Genomic DNA, 15,068 nt, shown 5'->3' with positions numbered 1-15,068 from the left:
CAGTAGTGCTGTGCTATGTAGTGTTTTCCATGGCTGTGATGTATTAGAAGCGGATCACATTTTGGTTAGTAGCTGAGTGCTTAACCATTTGTGCCACCCAGGGACTCCAAATAGTTATTCAACACCTATTATTAGCTTCAGTTCTCTGCTAGGCATTGTATTAACAATATAAATTCATAGATGTAAAAACTATTATATATTGCAAAGTGTTGAATTTTTTTACTGCTATTATCCAGTAGTGTGAATGATCAATCTGAATTTATACATGATAACCTTTGTAACAATAAAACTTAACATTTAAATAAAAAGCAGTTGTCTGAGGAAACATAAAAATTAGCTGGTTATGGATTGTGGCAAGAGAAGAACCTGAAAATGCAAGGGGGAAATTTTTCACATAACAACGTGGTTAGGTCAGAGCTTCGGAAATACTAGGATGAATCTTCTTCACTTAATAGCAAAAGAGCTTCACTGGGTATGTTTTTTGCACTTCCTGTTTTAAATATTTGGGTTTTAAATATGTTTGGTAAAGTAGAAAGTCATCAAAAACGAGAGAAACCCGCAATGAGATGGATTGACAATGAGATGTATTGACACAATAGATGAAAGAATGGGCTCGAACATACCACGAAGATGATGTAGGACCAGGCCAGCTTTCATTCTGTTATACATAAGGTCGCTATTAGTGAGAGCTGACTCAGTGGCAGCTAACTACAACGTTTTAAATACATTGCACTAATGAAAAATTCAGTTTCATTTGCCGTGCAGTGAGAACCGAATAGAGCAGAAAAAGGAGTAAAGGATCATTTTTGTGCACCTGTTAAAAATCCGTTACTGGCGAGTTGATTCTGACTCATAGCAACCCTATAGGACAGAGTAGAACTGCCCCATTGGGTTTCCAAGGAGTGGCTGATGAATTTGAACTGTTGACCTTTTGGCTAGCAGCTGAGCTCTTAACCACTACACCACCAGGTCTCCTTTTTGTGCACTGGATCTCAAAATATTTTTACATATTCATTGGACTTCTTTCCTACTAATTAATTCAAAAAGACTGAACAGATTTAAAGAATACTTTTTTTTTTAGGCTACAGGAATAGTCCATATTTCTAGAAACTATTGAGCTAACATTTCTCAGAACAACTTTTTCTTTTAAATCACTAGGAAATTAAATTAGCAAGAATACAAGCATTTGTATGTTTGCGTATTAAACAATATCAAAGCTATAGCCTTCACAAATTTATCTCTGAAAAACAATCTTTGAAGACCAAAAAATAGCATGGGAAGTCACAGATTGCCCCACTTAAATTTAACAATCCAGATAAATTTCTTATTAGAACTTTGCTTCTGTAAAATAACCATATTTAGGTGATTGCCTGTTCTAACTGGGATAGTAAATAAGGTTGTCCTTTTGGAGTGAATTTAAAAAGACTCTGCAGTTGACCTTTTTTTTAAATCAAAAACTTCAAATACATGCAACATAGAATGGTGTAATGAACCCCCATGTACCTGTCACCCACCTTCAGTTATTAGCAATATACTGCCATTCTTGTTTTATCTATACCTCAGGCCATTCCCTCCCCCCCCACTCAATTATTTTAATAGATCTTTCTTTTTGTAAAATTTACATACATCAAAATGAAGCAGTTTTAACTATTCAGTTTTGATAAATAAGTACACTTATGTAACCCACACTCCTGCTATGATAGAGAACGGTATCACCTCCCTAGAAGGTTTCCTCGTGTCCCTTCCTGCTCAGCTCCCTTCCCCAAACTATTCTGATATTTGTTATCGTCTCTCCAGAACTTTATATAAATGGAATTAAGTTAGTATATACTGTTTTGTGTCTAGCTTAGCACATGTCTGAGATTTATTCATGCTGTTGTGAGTGTATCATAGTTTCTCTTTATTGCTCAGTGTTTCTTTTTATTGTATGAATATACTACAATTTTTTTAATCTAGTCTCCTGTCGACGGACACTTGATTTTTTTCTAGTGATAAGCTATTGTGAATAAATCTGCTACGCAAATTCTTGTGTAACTGTTTTTGTGAATGTATATTTTTCATTTTCTTGGGTAAATATCTAGGAGTAGAATTGCTGAGTTAAAAGGTAGGTGTATATTTAACTTTATAAGAATGCTATACCTTTTCCCAGAGGTTTATATTCCCAGTAGCAGGAATTCCAGTTTTGCGTTCTTGTCAATGTTTGATTTTGTTAGTCTTATTAATGGATCTGTGGTGGCACAGTGGTTAAGAGCTCACCTGCTAGCTAACCAAAAGATCGGCAGTTCACACCCACCAGCCACTCGGTGGAAACCCTGTGGGGAAGTTCTGTCCTATAGGGTCACTACAGTCAGAATTGACTCAACAGCAGTGAGTTTGGTTTTTGGTTAGGTCTTTTTAATTGTAGACATTCTAGGGGTGTATAGCAGCATCTCATGATTTTAATTTGCATTTCGTATTAGATCTGTATATCTTCCTTTGTGAAGTCTTTTTCCCCATTTTTTAAATTGGCTTGGTTGTCTTTTATTATTTTTTATAGAAATTCTTTGTATATACTGTCAGTTTGTCATACTGTGAGGGCTTGTGTGTTGCTGCAATGCTGGAAGCTATGCCACCAGTATTCAAATACCAGCAGGGTCACTGTCTTAGTGATCTAGTGCCAGTATAACAGAAATACCACAAGTGGATGGCTTTAACAAAGAGAAATTTATTCTCTCGCTGTCCAGTAGACTACAAGTCCAAATTAAAGACGTCAGCTCCAGGGGAAGGCTTTCTCTCTTTGTTGGCTCTGGGGGAAGGCCCTTGTCATCAGTCTTGCCCTGGTCTGGGAGCATCTCAGCACAGGAACCTTAGGTCCAAAGGATGTACTCTGCTCCCAGCACTGCTTTCTTGGTGGTATGAGGTCCCCATGTCTCCCTGCTTGCTTCTCTCTTTTATATCTCAAAAGAGATTGGCTTCAGACACTATCTAATCTTGTAGACCTCATCGGTATAACTGAATATAACTGCCACTTTTTAATCCATCTTATAGGGATAGGATTTACAGTACATAGGAAAATGACATCAGAAGATAAAAATGGTAGACAACCATACAAGGGAATCATGCCCTAGCCAAGTTGACAGATATTTTTGGCGGACACAATTCAGTCCATGAGAGTCACCCATGGCGAACAGGATTTCAGCTGAGCTTCCAGGCTAAGACAGACTAGGAAGAAGGACCTGGCGGTTTACTTCTGAAAAAAATTAGCCGGTGAAAACCTTTTGAATAGCAGTGGAACACTGTCTGATATAGTGCCGGCAGATGAACCCCTCAGGTTGAAAGGCACTCGGAATACGACTAGAGAAGAGCTGCCTCCTCCAAGTAGAGTTGATCTTAACGTGGATGTAGCCAAGTTTTCGAGACCTTCATTTCCTGATGTAGCACGACTCAGTATAAGAAGAAACAGCTGCAAACATCTATTAATCATGGGAATGTGGAATCTAGGAAAATTGGAAATCATCAAAAATGAAATGGAACGCATGAACATCGATATCCTAGGCATTAGTGAGCTGAAATGTACTGGTATTGGTCATTTTGAATCAGACAGTCATGTGGTCTACTACGCCAGGAATGATAAAGAGGAATGACATTTCATTCATCATCAAAAAGAACATTTCAAGATCTATCCTGAAGTTACAATGTTGTCAGTGATAGGATAAGATCCATACACCTACAAGGAAGACCAGTTAATAGGACTGTTATTCAAATTTACATACCAACTACTAAGGCCAAAGGTGAAGAAATTGAAGATTTTCACCAGCTTCTGCAGTCTGAAATTGATCCAGCATGCAGTCAGGATGCTTTGATAATTACTGGTAATTGGAATACGAAAGTTGGAAATAAAGAAGGATCAGTAGTTTGAAAAGTAAGCCTTGGGGATGGAAATGATGCCGGAGATTGCATGATAGGATTTTTCAAGACCAACGACTTCTTCATTGCAAATCCCTTTTTTCAACAACGTAAATGGCAACTCTACACATGGACCTTGCCAAATGGAATGCACAGGAATCAAATCAACTACATCTGTGGAAAGAGACTATGGAAAAGCTCAATATTATCAGTCAGAACAAGGCCAGGGGCCAACTGTGGAACAGACCATCAAGTGCTCATATGCAAGTTCAAATGGAAGCTGAAGAAAATTAGAACAAGTCCACAAAAGCCAAAGTACAACCTTGAGTATATCCTACCTATATTTAGAGACCATCTCAAGAACAGATTTGACGCATTGAACCCGAATGACCGAAGACCAGACGAGTTGTGGAATGACATCAAGGACATCATACATGAAGAAAGCAAGAGGTTGTTAAAAAGACAGGAAAGAAATAAAAGACCACAATGGTTATCAAAAGAAACTCTGAAACTTGCTGTGGAACACTGAGCAGCTAAAGCAAACAGAAGAAATGTTGAAGTAGAAGAGCTGAACAGAAGATTTTGAAGAGCAGCTCGAGAAGACAAAGTATTATAATGACATGTAAAAGACCTGGAGTTACAAAACCAAAAGGGAAGAACATGCTTGGCATTTCTCAAGCTAAAAGAACTGAAGAAAAAATTCAAGCCTCAAATTGCAATAGTGAAAGGTACTAAGGGAAAAACACCTAACAGCGCAGGAAGCACCAGAAGAATACGGAAGGAATGCACATAGTCACTGTACCAGAAAGAATTGGTCAACGTTCAGCCATTTCAGGAGGTAGCATATGATTAAGAACGGCTGATACTAAAGGAAGAAGTCCAAGCTGCACTGCAGACATTGGGGAAAAGCAAGCCTCCAGGAATTGACAGGATACTAGTTGAGATGTTTCAAGAAACAGATGCAGCACTGGAAGTGCCCACTCAGCTATGCCAAGAAATTTGAAAGACGGCTACCTGGCCAACTGACTGGAAGAGATCCGTATTTATGCCTATTCCAAAGAAAGGCGATCCAACCAAATGTGGAAATTATCAAGTAATATCATTAATATATCATGCAAGTAAAATTTTACTGAAAATTGTTCAAAAGCGGTTGCAGCAGTACCTCGACAGGGAACTGCCAGAAATTCAGGCCAGATTCAGAAGAGGACGTGAAACGAGGGATATCATTGCTGATGTCAGATGAATATTGGTTAAAAGCAGAGAATACCAGAAAGATGTTTACCTATGTTTTATTGACTATGCAAAGGCATTTGACCGTGTGGATCATAACAAATCTTTATGGATAAACGAAGAATGGGAATTCCAGAACGCTCATTGTGCTCATGCAGAGCCTGTATATAGACCAAGAGGCAGTCATTTGAACAGAACAAGGGAATAGTGTGTGGTTAAAATCAGGAAAGGTGTGTGTCAGGGTTGTATCCTTTGACCATACTTATTTGTTCTGTATGCCGAGCAGATAATCAGAGAAGCTGGACTATATGAAAAACCAAGGCAGCATTAGGATTGGAGGAAGACTCCGTAACAACCTTCTTTATGCAGAAGACACAACCTTGCTGGCTGGAAGTGAGGAGGACTTGAAGCACTTACTGATAAAGATCAGTATGGATTACACCTTAACATAAAGAAAACAAAAATCCTGGACCTGTAAGTAACATCATGATAAATGGAAAAAATATTGAAGTTGTCAAGGATTTCATTTTATGTGGATCCAAAATCAACACCCAAGGAAGTAGCAGTCAGGAAATCAAATGACGCACTGCATTGGACAAATCGGCTACAAAAGACCTCTTAAAAAGCAAAGATGTTACCTTCATGTCTAAGGTACACCTGACCTACGCCATGGTGCCTTCAGTCGCCTCATATGTGTGCGAAGGCTGGACAGTAAGGATGACCGAAGAATTGATGACTTTGAATTATGGTGTTGGCGAAGAATGTTGAATATACCATGGGACTGCCAGAAGAATGTACAAATCTGTCTTTGAAGAAGTACAGCCAGAATGCTCCTTAGAAGTGAGAAGGTGAAACTTTGTCTCACATACTTTAGTCATGTTATTAGGAGGGGTCAGTCCCTGAGAATCATGCTTGGTAGAGGGTCATTGAAAAAGAGGAAGACCTTGATTGACACAGCGACTGCAGCAGTAGGCTCGGGCATAACAGTGATCATGAGAATGGCCTAGGATCAGGCAGCGTTTTGTTTTGTTTTGTTTTATGTAGGGTAGCCATGTGCCGTAACCGACTCAACAGCAGCAGGTTTGGCCTTTTTTTGGCTTTGTATTTTCATTATCATTTATTTTCCAAGGTCCCTTGGTATTTCTTCTTTGCACTATGGGTTATTTAGAAGTGTACTGTATAATTTTCAAATATTTGGGGGGCTCGCCTATTTTTTGCTCACTGATTTCTAAATAACGTGCATTGTGGTTTGGGAACATACTCCCTGTAGTATGTTTGATTGTCCTATGTTTCCATTTTCTAATAGATCATAACTATTTGGCTTCATGTGTGCTAACAATAGATATGTATTGTCATGCTATTCTAGTAGTATGAACTGATAAATAAAATATCAATTGCCATTACTGTTAAGGGAATGAAATATTCTGATTATTTGGAGCTTTCTGTTACGTAGAAATTGTTTCTTCAGTATTGTTTTTACATTTTTATCAAATATAATTGGTTTTTTTTGCCTGCCTTAGTGTCATATTCTGAACACTAGTATCTGTTTGATTCAGAAATCTTCATTGTTTTCATCAACATAAATATGTCTGTATTGTTACATGTATAAAATGAATGTTCTAACCTTAAGGCATAGTTTGGTTTTTGTGGTTTGTATTTTTACTTCAGCCTCATTTAACAGTTTGTTTCTATGGGCTATAATTTATTTAACAAGTAAATAAGCACTAAGAAATTCAGCAGGCCTGACCTGAAATTTTCATATTTTTCTTGCAAGTGTTCCTGGTGACCATCAGCGGAGTAGAAAGAGCCTTACCTTTTAAAAAGGCCATTACTAATTTTTTTCGAAGTTTTCAGTGATAAGAATTATATCAGTGAGGTGTTTTGTTTTTTGATACCCTTGATGGTGACTTGTGTATAAAAACAATTACTCAGGGGCTGCTTTTTAAAAATTACATTAGACTTATTAAAGTTACAAACTCAGAAACTTAGTTCTTCCCTTAGTTCTTGAGATCAATGTAAAAATTCAGTTATAATCACGTTTAAAAGTCTTAAAATATAATCTTAAATATATTACTAAACTCCATTAATAAGTTAATATATCCTTTTTCTCTAAAAGTACCTCAATTGTGTAACAAACTTTCCCAAATACTTTAATAACTCTTAAATTTGTAGTTAGAGTGAGACTTCATTTTCTTAAATGTTCTAATATTATTTAGAAGCCTAGTAAAATTATCTTCCTGCTTCCAACTAAAATCACAGGACAATCAGTTTCTGATTTAAACATTTAAAGCAAAAATGTAAGGATGATCTGTTACTCTGTGCAAGTTATCATGGGTATTCTTAGCACCTAAAATACCAAACAGATACATATTATTTCTAAACTTGAATTAAGCTTCTAGAGGCTGTAAAAAGACAACTAAACAAACAGTTGTGTCATTAAGCAAAGAAAGGTGGGTTCCAGTGTGAGGAGTTTTCTTAACAACCAGAAAAATGATCACAGGGCTTTATTCTTTACTCCGTCAATGACAAATAATTTTTCTGGCTATTCACTGAAGCCTTCAGCTGCCCCGCTGAACCTGGTAACTTCTTTCACTGATTCAGTTGCGTTTTTGTTTCTTTTTGTTTTCAACTCTTCGGATATATTTGAGCATCGTCCTCTTGAGTTCTGCATCTTTTTCAAGGATTTGTTTGACCTTTGTGATCACAATTTGTTAATAACATGCTAAATAGTGTACCATTGGTGATTCTTCTGAAATGACCTGTGGTTAAAAAATAACGTAAGAAAAATAGCATCGTTGGAACCAGTAAGAATGGGTAGCACACTACAGCTGAAGAGAAACTTACTTTGTATCCTAAAATAGCCAAGGATGCATTTGTGATGTCCCGATTTTCAGATGCCCAGTACTTTTAGGAATATATTATGTGTATAATATGTATAATATATTATGTGTATATTGGGTTTATATCTACTATACATACTGAATAAAGTAAGATCTTTCCCTTCTGCTAAAGAAATCTCTTTCAGAGCAAGCTTTTTTTTTTTTTTTTAAAGAACTTTAAGTCTTTAGAAACATAAGAATGTAGTAAAGAAATGGAGGAAAGAGTCCATAAATACAATATTGTCCAGTGTTTTGTAATACTACAGAAAAATTCGCAGGACCTGCTATTTTCTGTAAAATAGCACTGGATCTCACCAATTTCTCTTTTTTTAGGCTTAGAGGTGTTGTTTATCATGAAGCACATAAACAACCATAGATATTTACCATATCTATTATTCCATTAAGAGTTTTCATAAAACAGTAAGCTTTTTAATAAGAAAATGTTAATCACCTAGTATTCTTTAAGAAGATTTGATATTTAAGCAATATCCTCCAGAATCATTCCTTTAAGACTTTTGCGACAAACTGAGAAATATATTTGTACACAGTGTGTAGCCAGTAGGTTTCCTGCAGGGGGTTTCCACTGAGAGCTGACAGAGGGCATCCTGGCAAATGTTCAGAAACCTGCGTTAACTTGGTTGGGCCCTACATGGAACCCCAGGTTCAGCAGAATTCTTCTGACCTGCCTCTGCCTGCCAGGCTAATCAGCAAACACCTAATGAGCCCACTCCAAAGAAACAGACCCTCTCCCAACCTACTTCATTTTCATATGTTCTCTGGGGTGGGGAGATAAGACTTCATGAGGACTGATGATGCTGCAAAGACTACAATAATGATAATTAACTTGCTGAATTTAGAAGATTATGCTGTTAATTAGTTGCAAAATAAAGATAAGTAATAGAGCAGCAGATGGTAGGATAACACCCAGGAGAAGGAGGGTTATTACTCTGATGAGCTTTTGTGGCACATATGAAATATGGATCTGACTTTTTCATAAATTGTTTCTGGAGAACATTATCTTTTTTCTTTGAACTATGATGGAGTAGTTTGTTCCTACTAAGTTATGACAGATGTGATAAAATTTGTTTTCAAGGGTTTAATATTACAGCATTGTACGACTTGGATAGCAAATTATTTTAACAGATTAACTCTTAAAATAAAGGTGTCAGGTTGGTCAACAAAACAAATTATTCATCCTTGAATTAATTGGCATAGTCTGTATCTCAGAAATGAAGTTTTTCAGTATAGTAGTACAACTATTGCTTAACATTAACACTTAACATTAAAACACTAGCCTGCTTCTTAGAAATATAGTAATAAAATCATTTTAGTTTTCTTTGAAAGAATGTAACCTTTAATTTAAAATGAAAATATGCCTAAGTTTTATTGTACATGTTGGAGAATACAGACCTTATATTCTTATTTAATTTCTTATTTAATATTCTTTTTAGTTTCTCTGAGTGGTCAATCTTACATTAAATTTCTCCGTCAAGAGGAATTTTTATCTTAGTGATGGACCGACCAATGTCCGATTTGCCAATTACTAATATACTTAGAATACTTAATACTTGACAAAAGCTCTTGTTTGACAAAACTTTTGTTTAAAATATGTTCAGTGAACTGGGAGTCAACAGAATTTCTGGTCCTATCTCTGTTTCTAACTTACTCTGTTATTCTGGGAAGAAACTTCAGTCTCTAAGCCTTAGTTTTTCATTTGTAGGATGATGATTAGATTATTACTACTTCTGTTACCACCAAAATTATGTCATAAAATAAATGCCTGTTATATTTTATGTTAGTTTTCATTCATTTTTTTAAAATCAAAGTGTTTGGCCTTCTTTAAAATGTCCCTAAGAAACATATATGGTTGGATTGTAGGTAGCCTTATATTATTTGTAAAATTTTTATGAATAATACTTAGTGACTGCTTTTTCACCTAGTTTATTCTAAATTTTTTAGCATATAAGTATTTTTGTTTTTAAGAAATTAATCACAATTTAAAAAAAAAGGTAGCGTTAATTAACCCTTAAAGTCCTTTTCTTACATACTATACCCAGTGGCACACTTTCTAAGTCAGACCCATTGTAATCAATGTAACAGCATGTAGCAAACATTAAATCTTCCTCACTGGATGGTACTGTATACCCTAGGGCAGTCAAGAAAGGATAATGAATGAATACTGATGCTGCTTTTAAGTGCTCTATAAGGTAGTAACTTGCCCTACTAAAGATTATTCAGGAGAATGGTGTTTATGTACTTCAGACTCCCCTATGTGCAGTTACTGTATTTCATTAATTCTACGAGTTCTTCACTATAAAACTTTAAATGCTCTTCAATTCTGTGGTGTTTTCTACCTAAGGATTTCAAAATGTTTTGCCAACACATAATTTACCAAGCTTCAATTCACATCTTGACCTCTAGTTATATTTATGCTTGCTTTATATTCACAAATGAAAGCCCCAACCTATCATTATTTTTTAATGTGTTTTGATGTCTAACATTCTGTTTTTATAAGTTGTAAATATGAAGAGTGACCACCTCCCCAGATTCTCCTCCTTTGTTTTGGTTATATGACCCACACTTTCTAACCCCCATCTTTCTACTTTTAACTCGTCTTGATCATTTATCCTAAGTATTCCTGACTCTAGCCAATTACTGCTTTGGGCACACATCTGATTTCAGTTTGGATCCGTCCAGTTCCAATTATCCCTTCAGTTATGAGTGTCCCAATTTCCTGTGTCTTTGCTGCTGCTGCGGTTATTTCTACTTGTTGAAAAAAGAAAGGAACCAGGAATCTCAAACCTGGGTTCTGAAAGAGGCAGTGTATTATGTGGTCTCGAGAACATATTTTACATATGTCTGGGGCTGTACATGCTTAAGATGACCTCTAAATACATTTTGAAAACAAAAAGGTATAGGAAACTTTCTGGATTCTTTGGCTTGTTCCCTCACACCTATGCTAAGAAAAATAGATGACTCAATAACTGGTTTTAAAGAAATAAGGAAGCTGACATTTGAGAAATAATTTTGAGTCAGGTAGTTTTGCCTATTACTATTTCTTAACCATTATCTCAACCCTGTAAGAAAATTATTATTCCCAGTTTTATAGAATAAGGAAACTGAAACTCAAAAGATTAAATGATTTGTTCAGTGTCACACAGATAGTGTGAAGCTAAGTTACATTCTGAGCCTAAATTGTTTTCTAAGCGGTATAAACCAAAACAATAACAACAACAAACCCATTGCCTTTAGTCTATTTTGACTCATAGTAACCCTATAGGACAGAGTAGAACTGCCTCACAGGGCTTCCAGGAAGGGCTGGCAGATTCAAACCGTCAGCCTTTTGGATAGCAGTGAAACACTTAACCACTGCGCCACCAGGGATCCATAAAGCTGTATAAGACGTCACAATACGTAAGTATACTAATCAGTGACGATACTAGGATTTTACATGTACAGTACTTCTTTAATTCATAAAGAAGTAGTCTATCAGTAATCTATCACAGTACATTAAGTATACTAATCAGTGAATTTTACATGTACGGTGCTTCTTTATTCCATAAAGAGGTAGTCTATCAGAAGAGAGAAGCATGCTGGATCCTGGAGTGAATGGCTTAGCGGTTGCAGCACCAAACTTGACATTCTCAGTCCTTTATCATTATATTTTGAGTTATTTAACCCATCTAGTCTCAGATTATCTTTCTTGATCTTTCTCTGTGGTTTATGATTGATAGGACCAATGATAATATATGTAACGTGGTGCCACAGGAAAATTATGCATTTTAGAATTAAAGTGGTCTGGGATTAAATCCAAGATGTGAACTACCCAAATTGCTGTTGACCCTTTGCAAGTGATCTCTGATTTCTTAATCAGCAAAATGAGAATACTATCTTATTAAAAACATATTGAAAAACTACTGATAACACAGTCTTTTAGAGGAGTTTGATAGCAAAGGGCATGAGGACCTTTTAGGGAGAGTAATGGAACAGTTCTAAATCTTGATTGTGGGAGTGATTACACAATTGTATGTGCTTATTAAAACTCAAAAAAAAACCCAAACCAAACCCACTAGGGTTCCAAACTCAATAGAACTGTACACCAAAAAGTTCATTTTACTCTGTGTACTGCCATAAAACTTTTTTTTAAAAAACTACTGATTTCCTTTTTAAAATCATACCCAGAGTCTACAGTGATTACCAGTAGAGAGAAAATGTCCACTGAACACTTGTCCAGGTATAATCAGAGGCCTGGGGAGTAGGGGGCAGGGCTGGGCGGCAGCACAGGTAAGGCTTGTGTCCTGGGCGCAGCTTGGGGTGGGGTGCCGACGAGCAGTTTCTGTTGGCCATCACAGTTTGCATAGTCAGCTGTGAGAGATCATTCAGCGGTTTAACACTAATTGCTCTAGGCACTATTTTCTGTAGTTAGGCCCCTGAGTATAATTACTGCCTCAGTTGAAATCCTGGTGACCTTCTCATATGTGCTCTAGTTTTTAAGGGATCTAGATCACTTACACTAGAAGGTAAGAAGAAATACATAAATGAAAAGAAATTACAAATTTCTAAATACTTATAAAATTTTCTAAATTGCTCTGTTGGCATGAAAGCAATTATACCAGAGTCATTCAGGGGCCCTATTCAAAAGCTCTTCTCTCACACCCAGTCATTTCTCTGATACCCAGGGAAGAAGGAGAGGGGAGGCTGCCAAGAATCTGTGTCTTTAACACATATTCAGCCAGCTGTTTTTTTTTTACTTTTAGAAAGTTTGGGAAACACTGAATAGACCGCAGCACAGTTCTGTATCTATATTCAATAGCCTCCCTCCCCCAAACATACACCTGGATATAGATCTTAGGAAAATGTAATAGACATATCTCTGAATCAAATTTTTGTGATAAAACTTTATTTTGGGCTCAAGGACTGTATTTCATTTATTACAGACAACATCAACAATAGTAGTTCCAAGTCTCTTAGGTCCCAGAGGTCTCTTTTAGCATTAAGATACTGCAGTATGATTTTTTGTGCTACTTACTTCATATTTACAGATCATAACAATAAAACTACTCCAAAGATCACACGTTTATTTTTACCAAAGAAACCAATTTCTGTCAATTAGTAAATATATTTGAGTCCCTACTGTGTTGTAAATCATTGTACCAGTTGCTAAAAGGGATGCAAAAAAGCATAAGACAATCTCTGCTCTTGGAGTTTACTGTCTGGTTGTGAATATAAGGTATTCACGTATGACAAATTTTTGCTGATCGAATAATAAGCTGCAATCAAATTGTGTGTTTTTATAAAGAGGTAACCTGAAATAGTTAGGACTTCATTCTAATACTAGATCTGTTATGCTCTGAAAGTAAAAACCAAACCAAAACCTGTGGCCATGAAGTTGATTTCTACTCATAGCAACCCTATAGGACAGAGTAGAACTGCTCCATAGGGTTTCCAAGGAGCAGCTGGTGGATTTGAACTGCCGAGCTCTTGGTTAGCAGCTGCAGCTCTTAACCACTGCACCACCGGGGCTCCACTCTGAAAGCAGATCAGGTACAATTCAGTTAACTGACAAAATGAACACAACGAAAGGGACAGGCCTGAAACTATATCTGATTACTGCGGGCAGGGAAGACCTAAGGGATGGCAGCCCAGCTGTGGGCTCTAGAAGGTTCAGTCTGACAGGGAGCACAGTGATCTAAAAAATGGTAACATCAGGCCTTCACCCAGGCAAGCACATGGCATCAAACATACAAAAAAAAAAAAAAGCCAAGATTAAATGGGACCAAATCTGGCAAAGAAGAGATTTAGGTTGAATGTAGGCAGGGCCTGAGAAGATGAGGTTAACGGAGTATAGGAGTGGACAGGAAGAGAATACGTAGACGTGTACATAATAAGTGACTTGTGTTGCTTGCTTTAGTTGAATGATGCTAGTTATTTTCAGCAAACCATGTTTTGATTTTTCACTGTTTTCCCAAAATTGACTAGGAACAGCAAAGTGTGGAATCCTCTAGTAGTATCAGATAAAGACTCATGGAAGGTTTCCAAAGATCTTGTTGTTTGTCTTACTGATATTTATAGTGATCTTAGGAGTACAATGAAATATGGTAAATCAAATTTGAATTTTAAAGCTGAATGTGTTTATGCATTCCTTAACAACTATCTTTTTTTTGTTAACTAATCAAAGAGTATGTCAAGAGTAATCAGATTGAGGTGAAAAGCAGGGGCCCATTTTTAAAAAATTGTGTTTGTATTTCAGAGATTAAAAGCTGCTTTGACCCAGCAACATCCTCCAGTTACCAATGGAGACACTGTCAAAAGTCACAGTAGTGGATTAGTTAGGACTCAATCAGAGGAATCTCGACCACAATCATTACAGCAGCCAGCCACGTCCACTACAGAAACTCCGGTATGTATACGGGTTTTATCATTCAGTACTGTTGTCATCACCCTTAAAAAAACAAATACAGTGTAACTTAAATGACTACTTTGTGTACTTAAAACCAAAAAACCAAACCCAGTGCTGTCAAGTTGATTCTGACTCAGAGTGACCCTATAGGACAGAGTAGGACTGCCCCATAGAGTTCCTAAAGAGCGCCTGGCGGGTTTGAACTGCCAACTCTTTGGTTAGCAGCCGTAGCACTTAACCACTACACCGTCAGGGTTTCCACTTTATATACTTAGAAAAGTTGTATTTCTGGTTATATTTTTATTCCGAAAGTGTATCAAAAGACTTAGGAAAAGGTGGTTTTGGTCATTGTTATTGTTAGTTCCATCAAGTTTGTTCCAAGTCACAGTCACCCCATTTGTGCGTAGTAGAACTGCATCATAGGGTTTTTAATGCCGTGAGCTTCTGGAAGCAGATCACCAGGCTTCTCCTCTGAGGTGCCCCTGGGTGGGTGTGAACTACCTGTCTTCTGGCTGGCTCTCAGGGACTCCAATAGTTCGGGGTAAAAGTATCAATACAAAAAAATAAAAATAGCTGAGCAGTTGTTACTTTTAAGGACACCCTATAAATGTTTATGTGGGTATCTCTACATGTTGGTCTGACGTGGCACAGTACCCATCAATACTCTTCAAAGA

General features: G+C 36.8%; 1 protein-coding gene across 1 annotated transcript in view; it reads left to right on the top strand.

The window, feature by feature from the left end:
- ATF2 (activating transcription factor 2) overlaps positions 1–15,068 on the top strand; it is an 87,636-nt gene that overhangs the window by 49,351 nt on the left and 23,217 nt on the right. The window contains exon 11 of the mRNA XM_049887496.1: positions 14,245–14,394. Coding sequence (XP_049743453.1) covers positions 14,245–14,394 — 150 coding nt within the window. The remainder of the gene's footprint in view (positions 1–14,244; positions 14,395–15,068) is intronic.

The sequence above is a fragment of the Elephas maximus genome, chromosome 6 (assembly GCF_024166365.1).
Source record: "Elephas maximus indicus isolate mEleMax1 chromosome 6, mEleMax1 primary haplotype, whole genome shotgun sequence".
Lineage (NCBI taxonomy): Eukaryota > Metazoa > Chordata > Mammalia > Proboscidea > Elephantidae > Elephas > Elephas maximus.
The sequence above is the reverse complement of the archived record's forward strand: the minus strand, read 5'-3'. Positions and strand labels throughout refer to the sequence as shown.